At 44.3% G+C, this 15,144-nt stretch overlaps 2 protein-coding genes across 9 annotated transcripts in view; one reads left to right on the plus strand and one right to left on the minus strand.

Annotated features, from left to right (window-relative positions):
- The window catches only part of LOC108140551 (sodium/calcium exchanger 3), a 35,815-nt gene that overhangs the window by 14,816 nt on the left and 5,855 nt on the right, over positions 1-15,144 (minus strand). For 2 of the 8 annotated variants that reach the window (XM_017263408.2, XM_017263407.2), the window contains exons 1-3: positions 13,297-13,504; positions 12,982-13,225; positions 5,479-7,664 (exon numbers count right to left, since the gene is read on the minus strand). In XM_017263408.2, coding sequence (XP_017118897.1) covers positions 5,479-7,358 — 1,880 coding nt within the window. In that variant the 5' untranslated portion in view covers positions 7,359-7,664; positions 12,982-13,225; positions 13,297-13,504. Of the gene's footprint in view, positions 1-5,478; positions 7,665-9,482; positions 9,645-10,178; positions 10,397-12,981; positions 13,226-13,296; positions 13,507-15,144 lie in introns of those variants that run through there. The other 6 variants (XM_017263405.2, XM_017263403.2, XM_017263401.2 and 3 more) reach the window with 5 other exon arrangements.
- Positions 11,403-12,627, plus strand: LOC108140352. Its single transcript, XM_017263045.2, has one exon. The coding sequence runs from the start codon at positions 11,836-11,838 to the stop codon at positions 12,625-12,627; it is 792 nt and encodes a 263-aa protein (XP_017118534.1). The 5' UTR covers positions 11,403-11,835.

Genomic DNA, 15,144 nt, shown 5'->3' on the forward strand with positions numbered 1-15,144 from the left:
AGTCGGGTCATTTTGGGTCCTTACCTTGCCTTTCTCTTACCCAATTTCCCTGCCGTGAGTCCAACTTAGGTGACGTTTTAATGAAGAAGCCAACGAGAAAGAGATCAAAGTGCCCGTGAACATAACTCACAATCGGTTCTGACATGTGTGGCTGGGTATCTGCGGTTTGGCGCCTCTGTGTGCGTTTGCCTTGGTGGGGTGTGGGCTGTGGGCTGTGACCTTTGACATTGGCTGGGTGCTTTGTGCGCTTCTCATCATTTGTCATAGCTGCTCTGTCACTTTCAGCTGCCTGCCGGTTTATTGAGATGTAAGTTGGCAAAGTTGGCATACATAAATCAGCCGCATGTTGAGATGCCACAAACACAGTGCTGCTTATGCACTTGTTTCAGTTGACATTGCCACAGAATCGATAATCAGAATTCCCTAAAATATATATTTTGCTCTGAAGACTTATAATTATGTTTAAAAATAAACGCGCTTAACTGTCATCTAGCTTTTGGCAAATATAGACATTTTGTAACTGACGCTGCCAGAATTACTTAAGCCAGCGAAATTGCTTTCCAAATTGAACGCAGCTTCAGCAGTACTTTCGCTTATTAGAAAACTTTCCCTAGGTGCGGGATGGTTTTATTCAATTTGCGTTGCAATTACAGGAGCAAATCGCAATTTTATTACTTTTACTTGGCAGTTCAACGAGTTTTAAAGAGCTCTAAATCGAACTCAGAGACGTTTCAATGGTGGGTGCTTAGCAGCTTCTTTGGTTTGGGGAAACTTAAAACTCGAAACCCCTTTGAGCAACAGTTGAGGGCTGGCCTCAAGAGGATGAACATCTCGGTGCCCAGGCGATGGCGATGATTAAGTTCACCAGCCCTTGTTTTTCCTGTTGATGTCATAATAATAATAATAATAATAACAACAAGCGGACAAACGAGGCAAATAAAAACAGAGGTAACCAAAATAAAGGGACCTGATGAACCAGGGGATTCGGGGGCAACCCCAGAAGAAACAGTTCATGCTAACGAGAACCAGATAAACATGAGATACCCGAGCCCAAGACTCAGCGGCAACAACACAGCACAGCACAAGCAACCAATTGACATTTGCTAGGACGAACGGACGGACAGTTTGCTGCCTGTTGCCGACCGTCGGCAATTTATACGCCGATCCAAGAGCAGGGGTCCCAAGCCCAGCCCAGCTCAGCCCAGCCCAGCCGCAGCCCCAAAGCAAATTGAATCGCAAATAAGAAACTTTGGCCTACCCTGGCACTCGGGCCGATCGAATTGTAGATACCCTTTGTGCATCCACAGGAATGTAAGCCGTGAATAACTTTGTGTGTATGTGGGCTGTTTAAAAGGCACACACACGTGAACCACAATTAGTGTTGGTTCTTTGCAGCCCGTCATTCCAGTGCTGCCATCTTAGATATTTTCTGGTAAAATGGTGTTATATATGTGTATACTATATGTATATTTATCATTGACATAAATATTCAAAATAGAATAATAAATTATGGGAAGAACAAAGTTATTATTTAGAATAAACAAAAGCGTTTTAATATGGCCCTTGTTCCTAAAATGTTTAAATAACAATAGTTTCCTCTCGTATTTTATGGCAATGAAAATTAATTTCAAGGTCAAAATAGTTGTTAACAAAAAGCGCCAGCCCATGCCCTTTTTTCACTCGTAATGCATTGTTTAGCATATTTTCAGAGGTAATGTATACTGTGAGGAATATCCAATGTCTGCAACCCATGGCAGGCAACACTGCTCAGTAATATTGCCACAAGGAATCAGCTCCTTGCGGATCGGGTTCTCAGGCTGGCAGACTCCTGACACAACCCAGTCGGTATTCGGCCAGTGCCTGAGTGCCTCAAAATGGGCTTAGCCGAGGGGCACAGCGGTTGTGTGCTCCTCTTCACGCTCACATGGATGGCTGGCAGTTAGGCAGCTTGCCACAGAACAGATACCGATATGGGAGGATGGCAGGATGACAGGATAGCAGGATGGCACTTGGAGGCAGACTCCGATTACTTGTCAGTCAGTGAAGCAGCTGGACCGTGCCGGGAAATTCCCCGCCGGCCACAGGAAATGCTACACGAAAAGTGAAAGCAAAAGCCGCACACGACGATGATAACTTGTAAGGTGGTTGGATTTGAAAATAGCATAAATTTCCATTTCAGATTATGTGTGCTTAATAAAATAAAAGCCCTCATCTGTATGTTCTCCTCTCCGGCGCTATGTGCATATTTTATGTTTGACTTTTATGTGCTCGAAGCTTCCTATTTGCGGTGCTCACAAGGGATTGTCTATAAAAACCTGGACAAGTCGTGCAGAACTGCAGAGTCTTCCATTTGCCAGTCTCGCACTCTCTCTCTCTCTCTCTGGGGAACAGCATTTAGGCCATGTGGCAAGCCGGCTAAACTGTGGCTAATTAACAAATGCCACGCACAGTAAAGTTGTCTGAAAAACCTGTCTGGCTTAGCTAATGGAAACGGTGCTTCTCCCCGAGGGGCTCATCTTAAATGCGGCCTCGATATGCGGGCTACGGATTTTGGCCGCTTTTTAATACACGTAGCGCGCTGCAAGAGTCGGTTATTTAAGGACCTATAACTCAATCCAAATGTGCCCACTCCGGCCCCCCAAGATTATACAAATTTATGCATCAGTGCTGGCACTTTGTAGCCCACTTCGCTCTTTTTTTTCATATTTTTTTCCTGTTTCGTTGGGGAATTTTATGGCATTACTGCCTACCGCTGCTGTTGGTGCTGTTTTTTATGACTACATGGCTGCTGCTGCTGCTGCTGTTGCGCATTTCCGCTGCCTGAAAGCTGGCAAATGTCGGGCTTGCTTGGGCCATACATATCTATATCTGTGTGGCAGAGGCGGCTCTTGATTTTCATTAAAAGAGAAGAGCGCAGAAAGTTGCTGTGGCGAAAAAAAATCTAATTCATTGCAGCCACAGCCACAGCCACACGCATCGACTTCAAAGTAGATTTGCCAGTAATTTAATTTGGCTCACCGCTTTGTTTTATTTTTTTGGAGTTCCCTTAAAGAGACCGCCGCTCTTTAAGGGCCATTTAAAAATACATCAAAACGCGCTTAATTGTGATAGCTAGTTTATGGCATTTCCGCTGGAAGAGCAGGGCAGACCGAGATCGTCATCAGTGTGTGGGAGTCGGCCGGGGTTACTTGGCTGGCTGGCAGTTCGCCAGCGAAACTGGCAACATTAAAACAAACATTATTACCAACGGCACCGCAAGGCATTCAACTTGAGTGGCTGTAAATGCCACAAAAGGCCCGCAAGGATCGCCACGGAGGGGCACTTGCTCAGTGGGGAAGCAGGAAATTCGCTCGGCCACTGGCGACAATGAAACGTTTTAAAAGTTGGCAAATAATTGCGAGACAAATAGAGCAAAGGCGGCAATTGCAACCATATCCATCCAGTCGGAACACAAACATTAAAAAGTATTCCAACTGTCGTGGCAAATGAGAAAACGGCTTAAGTGCCGACTTAACGAGCACTTTGGGAGCGTTTCACCCGGACACATCGCCATCGCAAGACATCTTCACACGATGCTCGGCATCGTTGCCACTTTATTCGTTTAAGTTTTCCCCCGTTGAAGTTCATGCTGGCCCACCCCTAATTGTACGCTCCGCTTTCGTTACCACTTAATAATGCAGAGATCCTCAAAAATTCATGTTATGTCTGTGGCGACGTGTTTGAAACAATTTTGCGCGAAACTGCCTCGGGGGGTTACAAGAAACCGGAGCGGGATGGCCGTTAATGAGGCTTTGTGCAGTGGAGTCTTAGGAAAAACATACATACAAATGTCCCAGTCCCAGAAGAGCTGTTTCACATAATAAACACTAAGTACAGTGAGCGAGAAATGTTATCTAAAACAAAGAATAAAATGCATTGCTCTCAATCGAATTTGCAGTTTTTGTTTCATATTCAAGATGGTTTTTATAATATATATAAGTTTTTTGCTTTGAAAACTACCAATACGTTTTATGACATAAGCAAGTACACAATTCCATGCAAATGCAGTTACATTTAGCATAAGCAAAATCTTTTTATTCTATTCACTCCCATTTAGTTAAGAGAAACCTGTGCAACGTTTGAAACATTTTTCTTCTCGCTGTGTAAAAGGTCCTGTCTATGCTCTAATTAAGTCAGCAAGTAAATCCTGATTAGTGCCCATCAAATTGAAGCCATTTCCCAGATTCTCGACCAGCCTAATTCGAGGCATATGCTTGGCCTTTTCTCGGACCATAAATCATCTTAAAAGGCCCGGATCTAACCGGGTCGACGAAGCCTGACCTATATGTGGCCATGTTGCGTGTCGCCCTGACATTTCGGACATGGCCATGAAAGCCACAAAAACATAAAAACATATGCAAACGCAGTTAACTTGCCATTGCGGCTGTCGTCTGGCAAATGTTTGTCAAAATGAATAAATTTTGCACAATTAATTACAGCCCGCAGGGTGTTAATGTCTGGAAGGGATGTTGTCCCCCAGCACGCAGCCAGGAAAATTGGGCCACCGGGCACCCAGCAGGAAAACAGTCACACACGCTCAACCACAATAGATTCGCGATGGGGTTGGAGGACTGGTGGGTAGGTGCTGCCCAGAAAAGGAGCAAAAGCGATGACTACGCAGAGTTTGCCATTTTGCGCTCCCGGCCACCACTGCCACTGCCAATGCCATCTGGCAGCTGGCAGCTGGTGTGTCAATTAAAAAGCCCCAATTATTCCGACTTTAATCGATTCGCAGCCTATCTATTCCCGGAGCGGAAATTGCGAGTTGGCCAAAAGACTCCGCCGGGAGTTCGCATTGCGTGACATCGGGTGTCGGGATATTCCGCCGCAATCGATAGGGCGGAGCAAAGTCCCGGGACTTTAGACATGCATGGCAAAGCACAACTTAACCCAGTGTTCCCACAAAGACCTAAAACAACAAATTAGTGATTTCTAGGCTATGACTTATGTAGGTCCAACTAACTATCAAAACAAGAAAGAAACTTTTTTCTACGAGCTTCCCATTAGCCAAGACTGTTTGGATGCTTAAATTTAGTTACATGGTAAAAATTTGCTAGTTTTATTTATTTAACTTTGGATATAAAGATAATGTTTAATGTTTACTCTAAATTAAATCTAAAGTATTCAAAAATATCAGAAAAAGTTCCTTCCATGAAATACCTCTTTAATAAACCTAAAAATAATGTTGTGTAACCAAACATGAGCTTAATTGTATTTTGGAAAACAGTTAGGAAATTACTAGTTTCCTCTATTATCGCAGCTTTAAGTCAGACTATGAAAATGAAGTTACTATCTGCTTTTTACTTATAATTTGAAATATTTTATGTCAGAAAGAGTTCCATCCGTCAAATAACTCTACCATGAGGCCATGCAAGATGCTGTGTAACTAACCCTGAGCTCGATTGGCTCATAAATAAGAAGGAAAAGTGCAATACTCACTCAGATTCATTGTTTTCGAAGATGAGTTCGCCGCGAGCCTCCTCATAGTCCTTGGCATCGGTGGCCGTGTCGTTCTCCGTCCAGTAGGGCACGATGACTGTGCCGCGGGCGCCGGAGTAGCGCATCACCTTCAGCTCGAACTTGCCGACGGACTCGGTGATCTCGAAGACGGAGTCCGTGAAGGCGAAGATGCCGGCGTGATCGTCGTCCAGGATCATGACGGTGGCGATCATGGGCACGGCCAGCTTGACGCCCTCGGAGGGATTGAAGAGGCGGATGTAGAAGCACTCGTCCTCCTCGAAGACGTCGTCGTCGATCACCTCGATGCGAAAGCGCTGCTCGTCGACGCCGGGCGGAAAGCTGAGCAGGCCCTTGCGGCCCACGAAGTCGGTGCCGGCGGAGGCGGTGCCGTCCTGCGTCTCGTACTCCACGCTGGCGTAGGTGGAGATGTCGCCGCGACGCACCACCCGCACCTCAAACTCGCCGCAGTTCTCCATGACGGTGTAGTGGCCCGGCTCGAAGTACATGCGGATGGGGTCGTCCGCCTCATCGTCGTCGCCGGCTTGCAGCTGGGCCTTGACCTCGGTGAGGTCGCTGTGGGCTCGCTCCTGAATTTTGCGCATCAGGTTGCCGCTGCCGACCATCTTGCGAGTGGCCTGGATGCGGTAGAAAGCGCGCGACTTGCTGCTCCGCGCCAACACCTGCTCCTGGGCCATCATCTCCAGCTGCTCGAGATCGGCGTCGGGGTACTTCTGGCGCAGCTCCGTCAGCACAGTGATGTACTCGCGACGGGCCTCGTCGAAGGCCTCGGCGTCGGTGCCGCGCGCGGATGTGACCATCGGGTGTTTGGGCCCCTTCTCCGCATCCATTTCCACCTGGTCGTGCTCGCCGGCCACCACGGTGCCGCGCTTGTTCACGCGGTAGTTCTTGTCCATGTACTTGTAGACGAGCATCCGCCGCTCGGCGATGTATGCCCATAGCACGGTCAGCGGGAAGAAGAGCAAGGTCACGATCGCCTCCCAGACCAGGATCACGCCGGGCGTGAACACGGACAGGATGAGCCACAGCCACACGTAGGCGAAAATCGAGAAGAGGGCGGTCACGAAGAAGACGCGCAGGTGCCGGATGCGTCGCACCTCGCCCGCCGGTATCCAGATCATGCACACGGCGATGATCATAAAGAGGTTGTAGGCGGCGGAGCCCACGATGGTGCCGGGCCCCAGGTCGCCACTCTCGAAGTCCTTCGCGTAGATCTCGATCACGGACAGCAGGATCTCGGGGGCACTCGACCCGAGGGCCATCAGCGTGAGATTGGCCACCGTCTCGTTCCAGATGCGCACGTGCATCACCTGCTTGACGTTGTTCGGCCCCTTGACCACCACCGCCCGCTCGATGGACGTGATGGCCTCGATGGCGGCCATGAAGCGGTCCGCTATGATGGACACGCCCACGAACAGGTAGATCAGCAGGACGAAGTAGACGAAGCCGCGGATGAGGCGGTCGCCCATGGATATGTTGAACTCCGGCGTCCACACGGGCAGCACCAGGCCCTCGCTGCACTTGCGCAGCTCCTCCTTGTCCGGCGCGTCCACGTTGGTCTTCAACTGCTGGTTGAGGTCGTCCTCCATCTGCGAGGGCGCCCCTTCCTCGCCCTCCTCGCCGTGCATCATCTGCCTCAGCCGCCGGCCGAGGAAGTGGCCATCCTGGCTGAGATTACTGGAGGACGAGGACGAGGAGGAGGAGGAGGAGGAGGTGGAGGTGCCATTGAGATACGCCCGCCGCGCCTCGCTCTCCTGCACTTTGAGGAGTGACTGGGCGGTGGCGTACACGAAGATCACTAGTAGTGCGCAGGTGAAGATTGACTTGAGGAGCAACTGCATGGCTGGTTACTGGCTGGGATGGCTTCTCCCTGTCCTGGAAGTGATTGGCTCTCCTGCTCTGGCCTCTGGACTCTGGAAGCTTTGTTGCGTTCGATTTGGCTGTGATTTGTGCTGCTTGTTAGTTGGTTGCTAGTTGCTCGTAGTTGGCTGCTAATTGCTGGTTGCTGCTGCTGCTGCTGCAGTTGCAATTGGTGTTGCTGCCGGGAGTGTTGCTCGTTGCTAATGAGGATGACTATGACGTGGGACCGCGAGAAGGCATTCTCGCACTGGCACGTTCAACACTCTGGCGCAGTTGGGCCGCTGCACCTGCGGAGGGAGAGGAATGGAGAGAAAAGAGCGTTAGTTAGTTGACTTGCGTCCATTACGAGTGCGGTTCCTATTCTCGGGCGCCTATTTCGGGTGCATTGCATCACGAGTGTGTCGCCAAGCGCAATGCCACTGCGAAGGTTGCGAAAGCCCGCAAATAGTCGCTAGCATTGCCCGCCCAGATCACCACCACACGGGTGGCATGGATATGCATCAGCAGATTGGTGGTACAATGGGTTGACCAAAAAAACTAGTAAACAGTTCCCATTGGCCCAATTAATCGAAATTAACCCGAGCCAAAGTATTAGAGTTGTATTTGTAACACTTTCTCCACGTGTACTTGTAATCATTTAGTTTTTGTTTTAAACTATTTTGTTCACAGATTCAGCAATGCCTCCATGCCAACAGAAAACAAATACCTTTCACTTATCAAGAAAAATATTGGCAAACATTTTGCAATGCTCAAATACCCATAAACAAAAACAACCATACACTAATCAAGCAACAAAATTGTTAAATGATTTGTTCTTTTTTTTGTTAAATAGCTTTCAGAATGAATGACCACACTTATGCAGAAAACACAAGGCATAAACTTTATAAAGTACTTTCTGAAAAACGATTGCCCTGCTCTCATATTGACAAAAACCAAAATTAAATTTAAATTGAGTCTGTATTTCGCCCTGTGTGGAGGTGGAGGTGGGCGTTTTGCTTGTTGCCTTTTTCCTTTGAGCTTTGCCAGGCAGTCGTTCAGCTGTTTTGTGTATTTACACGAACATGAAATTAAATGCGTAAATAGACAGCATAAAACATAAACAAAAGTGCAACTATTAAATTTGCCAGAACAGATGGAAAGCTAGAGGCAAACAAAGTTCATTTTCTGAAAAAATTAAAAACAGACTGAGATGAAATTTTCAAATTGATTTGTGAACCCAAGGAGAGGAAAATGCACCGAAATGGGCGTGCTTGACCGAGAAATCGATAATATATAAATATGTACATAATTCTCCAATGTCAATAACGGGAACTAGAAACGGAACCAAAAACATTTACGTTGGACGGCAACAAAAAGCCAACAAGTGATTGACAAGACAAAGAGAAGATAAATGCAGAAAATACAGAAGGGGGAATATGGGGGAATATGGGGGAATATGAGGGAATTGCACACATGCAGATAAAAACTGTTGATAACTAGGCACCCAACTTTTAAAACTGCAAATATCACCAAGTCAAGCAATTTTTTTATTGTTTTTAATGGTGGGTTTTGACAGGAAGACGATAATTCTTTAAAAGGAGAACTGACTCTAAAATCCCATCGTTCACAGAGCTCTGGCGTATTTATAGTTGAGTTTTTTTTTTAATATGCACATTTGGATCACCAGCACACACAATCGGATGGCACAACACTTTGGCACTGGCTTCGAAATCCAATAAATCAATATGCCCCATGGTTTATGGCGAAGGGGCTGAGATAATCATCAACGTTTGCATTAATTTAGCAATTACAACAAGAGCCGACAGCAGCGCCGATATAGATAGACAAAGAGCGGGACAGACTTATAGCGAGCGAGGGAGATGGAAGGCAGATGGCAAGGGGGTAGAAAGAGGAGAAAGTAAATGAAGATGAGACAGGCAGACGCCCCTGGGAGCACGGAACATATGCTGGCCATTTCTCCTCTCCGCCATCCGTTTTTCATTCCAGCGGTAAATTGCATTTGGCCATTATTGGAAAACGGTTGCACGTCGGGTTAAGAGATTGCAAATTAATTAAAAAGCTTTGCCCCCGGGGCTAAAAAAAAATACAGCTCCCACGTTGCTTACACTGCACTGCTTATTGAACGTAACGAACTGATTTTTCAGCCAAACTCGTTATTGGGCGTAAAACTAAAATTAACGCGGATTTTTAAATTTAGCACAAACAAAAAATAATATAATCGTCTGGCGATCGAACGCGCTGCGTTTCGCCAAGGACTGCGACTGAGAATGCGACTGAGCGAATATGAAAGAGTATGAACGTGGGAACGGGAATAGAAATACAGACAGAAAAAACAATCTAATATCTTTTTGTTTATTTACTAAAAAGTTTTTAAATTACTATATGATTTTTTCTAGTTTGAACTTTCGAAAATAATGCAGGAAACCTACCGCATATGTTAACTAAAAACTTAAATGAGTTTTATAAATATTCCCAAATTATATTTTAAAGCATGCCAAAGTTACAAAATTTGAAAGATAATTTATATGTGTTAGTAATATTATTAATAATAAAAAACTAAAATATTGTTAAGACAAAACAGGATATAATTTGAATATCAAAGTCTGACATTGGTCAATTTTTGGCCTTAAAATCATATGTTCCGTTTTCTAGAAAAAAATTGTATATGCATTAATGATTAATATGCATAGTTCTCTGTGTAAAAATGAGAATGGGAAATAGTTGAGGAGACGAAGCGAGCAACACATATTTTGTTTACGTTGCGCTGGCGCGTTACGTTGCGCCATATTTGCTTTACATACGTTTTTCGACGGGTTGAAGTCGATCCAATTTTTCGGTTTGGTCACAGGATCAAGAAACATTCCCATTCGAAATCGTCTAGCAAATCAAACACAAAGTCTAATTGGCTGTAAAGTAATTCCACGTACAGATGTTTTTATATATAGCCCAGTGAGCTGGCACTGATTTCGGATTCCATTTTTTCCCGATTCGCAATCGCATTTGGCAGCCAGCGCACGACTAATCCACCGCCAGTATCCCCATATTACCACCTGTCTGTCTGCCTCTGCTACTTTTTTCTCTCTCTATCTGTCGGTATTTCTCTGTCATGTCTCTGTCCCCCGGTTCATAATTATTTGGTGTGCACGGCTTTTGCATTTGTTCTCTGCTCAATGTTTTTTTTCGGTTTTCGGCTTTTGCCAGCCACCTACTATCGGGGGAACTCAGGCACTGAAAGCATGGCAAAAAAAATGGGGTGAAACGAAGCTATCATCCCCACTGTGGTGTTGAAATGTGAATGACCATTAAAGGGAAGTACTATTTTTTTCCAAGAACATAAAAATGTATTTGTAAATGTTGTCCAAATATTAAATTAAAAAGCCGATAATGATAACTTATTCAAGCTTATAACGACTATCGTTTGTTTAACAGTTCCCCTTATGACCTTCTCTTTTTTTAAATTTTTTACACAGAAGAAAAAGTTGACTTCTAGTGGGAATGCTATTTTAAATCAGCGTAATATATCAAGAAAAACTTTCGATTTCAAGCCTTTTCTAATACATACGATGAATTTAAATCACAAATACATATTTTTTTGTTGGTTTATGGTAGTTCTAATTTGAAGAAACCTTCAACAAAAGAGATTGAGTTATATATTTATAAGTATGAGTATGAATGTGACAATTCCGCCTTTTCTCTGACTAAGTTTAACAAAATGCATACAATCATTTTGGTAGCCCTGCAATGGCTGTTCTAATTTTGTTGACCGTGAGTTCCTTCATTTCGAAAACACTTTCATCGCGAACAAAAGACGCTGGCACAGACATAGAACCAATATGCCGGGCAGACATGTGAGGATTACAGCAACTGATGTGGATATATGCTAGGTGGCCACACATAATTTATTCGCATATTTTCTGTCTCCCTGCTAAGCGGCTTTCCGTGCACATTTCATTTATATTCCCAAACCCACACCGCGTCATGAGTATACAGAAGTGATCAAACCTCTAGCACAATTTTCAATTGTAATATTTCAGGTGTTGTAACAAGAATTTTAGAGAGCCATTAAAACCATTCAAAGTTTCAGTGTTCAGTTCTTTGGCAACAGATTTTACTCAGATAATAAAAATAATTACTTTCATGCCTCACCGATAGTCTTCTTCGTAGTCAAGAGCTCTTTGGTTATGTTTACAAATAAATCTAATCTCGAACACAGCACCGTCATTCGTCATTCGAACTTCCAAGCTGCTTGTCGCATTTTATTTACGTTGCCGAGTATTTGGGTTACCAACTCTTCAAAGCCCTTTTGAGGGCTTCTTTCGTTCGCGTGTGTTATTCGTTCGCGATTTGCTCTTAAACAAACATATTGTTGAACCCAAAGAACTAATAAAGTTCCTGCTCTTTACCTTAAATTTTGTGGTCGTGTTTTTTTGTATATATTCTGATAGCAGTTAATTGCCAATGGAAATGTTGAGCTGCTGTATGGATTCGTGCGAATTCAACGACTTAACTTATGATCAGAGTGTTCAATGCTGGCTATGTGACAAGTATGCTCATTTTAAATGCGCGGGTATACCTGATCGTGATTTGAAAAATGGTCTGAAATGGTCCTGCAAAGACTGCAGACTGATAAAGTCTCAAATGGGAACGTTTATTAGGCAAACACGTATGGAAATTAATGAGCTCTTTAAAGAATTTCGAGTCATTCATGACAAGTGTATGCAGTTGGAATCAGCCTTTGCTTCGCTTAAGATGCTATGTGATCCCGCGTTTAGATCAGAGCCTCCTGGAAACACCAGTTCTAGTGATGAAGACGACTGTACTATTGTTGAAAATAACATTTCTGAAGGGAAACCTAAAACATCGGAAACATGGGATCTTGGCCAGCAAAATCCTGCTATTTTACCGGTTCATTCAGTGAGAAAAAAGCCTCCCAACGCTTTACCTCTTCCAGAAATTCTAACAGCGGTTCCTCCATTGAAGGCTGTGTTCGTGTCTAGACTTATTCCATCAACTACTGAAGATGCCCTTAAACATTACGTAGTTACCAAACTTTCGTATCCCTATCCCGATGAGATACAGATCAGAAAAATTTATAATAAACAAAAGCGAAAGATTTCATCGTTTAAAATCCTGCTTCCTGATCCGCTTTTTAGCCAGATCTTAAATCCTGGATTCTGGCCTGAACATATTGTTGTACATGAGTTCATAAAAAAAAATGAATCAACCGGTTTCGTTGTGAAAAATGTATGATTAAAAATGTTATTCCTTAAAAATTTAATAAAAATATAAACAAAAATAAGATAACAAAACAAAAGAGACATTTTTACTTATTCGGAGCATAGATTTCGATAACTGATAAACGCACAATGGTAAGTGAATTTAATCACTGAACTTGTAGATAACAAAACTTTGCATACGCTATATACAACGCTAAGCCCTATGCAACCAATAAATATTTTTGCCTCGGAAGTCACAGGAAATTTGTAACTTAAATTTCCTGGTCTTATTTTTCCGACCGTCTCTGTAAATAATCTTAGACATCTCACTCACCACTCTAATGTAAGTGACTGAAAAGCTGAGGGATTTGTCCCCAAGGATACTCACTCCGGGATGGGATTGACAGTGCGGCTGATGGGGATGGGAACTCAGGTCTCTGGACTCTGGAATCAGGACTCGACGGGGAACCGAACGCTGGAGACTCAAGAGTGGATGGATTGTGGAACGCCCTGCGGTTCGCCTCAGTGGTGACAACTCATAGTTTCTCCCGCCCGTCGGGTGGGTGGCCTTCGCTTGCTTCCTGGCAAGCAACTGAGCCGCCGCTCAGCCAGGTGCACAGTTCTGCTGAAAGCTGCGCGGTCGTCGAGATAAGGTGGCACTTTGCACGTTGCACGTTGCGCGGTGGGAGCGGCACACACTCACCTGGGATCCGGATTCGGTCCTTTCGGTGTTTGACTCTTAGAGAAATCGATAGCTCTGTCTCGATTTTGATTTTCATGAAGTATAAATCAGAGCATTCGCATTCGCACTCGCATTCGGATCGCGTGTCATCCAATCAAATCGCCACTTTGGCAGTTGCAGATATCACCTGGCTTTCCTCGCTCCCCTCTGTTGCGATCGTTCGTATATAAAATTGTATATATATGACGCACGGAACGGCCTCAGAAAAGGCGACTCGATAGGGAGATATACAATAGTGGGTCCGAACAACTGAAGATAAGTCGGAGCAATAACGTTTGTGCGACCACACCTGATAGCTGTCCTACATCTTGATATTGTAGCTCTCTGGTTTGCTGTGTTATACGATCCAGTTTTAATAAGCGCTGCCGGGTATAGCTATTATCACGTCATCAACTTAAAGATACTATCCGCCATTGTGCAATCGAACGTTGGGCAAGCGTCAGAACTAAGCAGATAATGAGACAAAATAAGCCCATCGTGAAGTGCTTCCAAAGTGGCTATGCGGGCCAAGCAACTGAATTAAATATTTAGCAAAAGCCAAAAGTAGCCACAACATGCACAGGCAGGACAACCTGACACTTTTACCGAGATTTAAAGTCCTTGGCTAAAATCTCAAACCGAGGAAATCTGCCAGTAAACGTTTCTGCACACTTTATTTAAGCCATAAATCGCTTTGCTCAAAAACCCCCTTTGAACGGTGTTGAATCCATTTCACTGGCAGATAGGGATCGCTGTAGTTTGCTATGTCCTTTGTAGGGGCTTTGTTTCAGGGACTAGATTTGTCAGGCTTCCGTGACAGAGGTATTTAGATTCGTTATGCTAACAAGGGGATGTCAGACAGGTTTCGGTGTTCGGTGTTCGGTGCTCGAATCCAGGAACGTCAAATGACATGTTTAATACGGCACCGAGTGGGAACAGTTGGCGATGTCAGCATATTTTATCCCCCCGGTTATTGGCGACATTTTCATATTGTCCTTGTTGCTGTAGCTGCGACGTTATAACAACAAGTTTGATGACGGTCGTTATTCGAATCGTCGATTTGAAATGCCTTCTTGTCACAAAACTTGTGAGTGGTATGGTGTGGTGGTTTCTTTGTGTGTGTGGGTTCTTATCTGGTGCGAGTGTGTGTATATGTGGATGTGGTGGTGCAGATGTGTATCATTTTGTGTTGACAGTTGAACGGCCACGCCCCCACCGCATTTCAATTTCACGCCTGTTGTATGTTGTCAGAGCGTAAACTGTTTATTATTTAACAATATCCTTTTTTATGTCTGTCGCCCTTAGAATGAGTGCGAGTGTGTGAGTTTTGAGCATTTTTATTTATTTATATCTGTATTTCACACTTCTGCAAGGATACGCACACAAAGCAGAGGACATGGCTCTGGGTTAAGATTTAAATAGTCGGGTGTTTAGCGAAAGTTTTTGCACTGCGGGAAAATTAAGGTTTAAGCCTTTACATCACTTTGCAACTGATTAAGTTTACAAGTCTCAAAATAACGCTTTGTATTATTTTATTTTAGAACCCCGCATTCCACTTAAATCTACTGATTGCCAATTCCTTGGGATTAAAACAAAGTAAAAAAAATTAACAAATGAAGTGGTTTATAGGGCCCTATCAATGTAAAACCTTCAGTCTTTGTTATTCCGAGAATTAATAACTTTTAATAGCATAACAAATACAAGTCTTAGTATTCTTTTCTGTGTGTATTACTGAAACTATTTTGGACTGAGTGGGCGTGAGCTTGCCACTTGACTGCGAAGTGGACGCAACAAGGCGTAAATTATCGTGTCACCGAAAACAGGCTTTTA

This window comes from Drosophila elegans, unplaced genomic scaffold, assembly GCF_018152505.1.
Source record: "Drosophila elegans isolate 14027-0461.03 unplaced genomic scaffold, ASM1815250v1 contig_476, whole genome shotgun sequence".
NCBI lineage: Eukaryota > Metazoa > Arthropoda > Insecta > Diptera > Drosophilidae > Drosophila > Drosophila elegans.

Bases quoted from the DNA above. Each gene is read 5' to 3' on its own strand.
- LOC108140352 (XM_017263045.2), top strand. From the start codon at position 11,836: ATGGAAATGTTGAGCTGCTGTATGGATTCGTGCGAATTCAACGACTTA.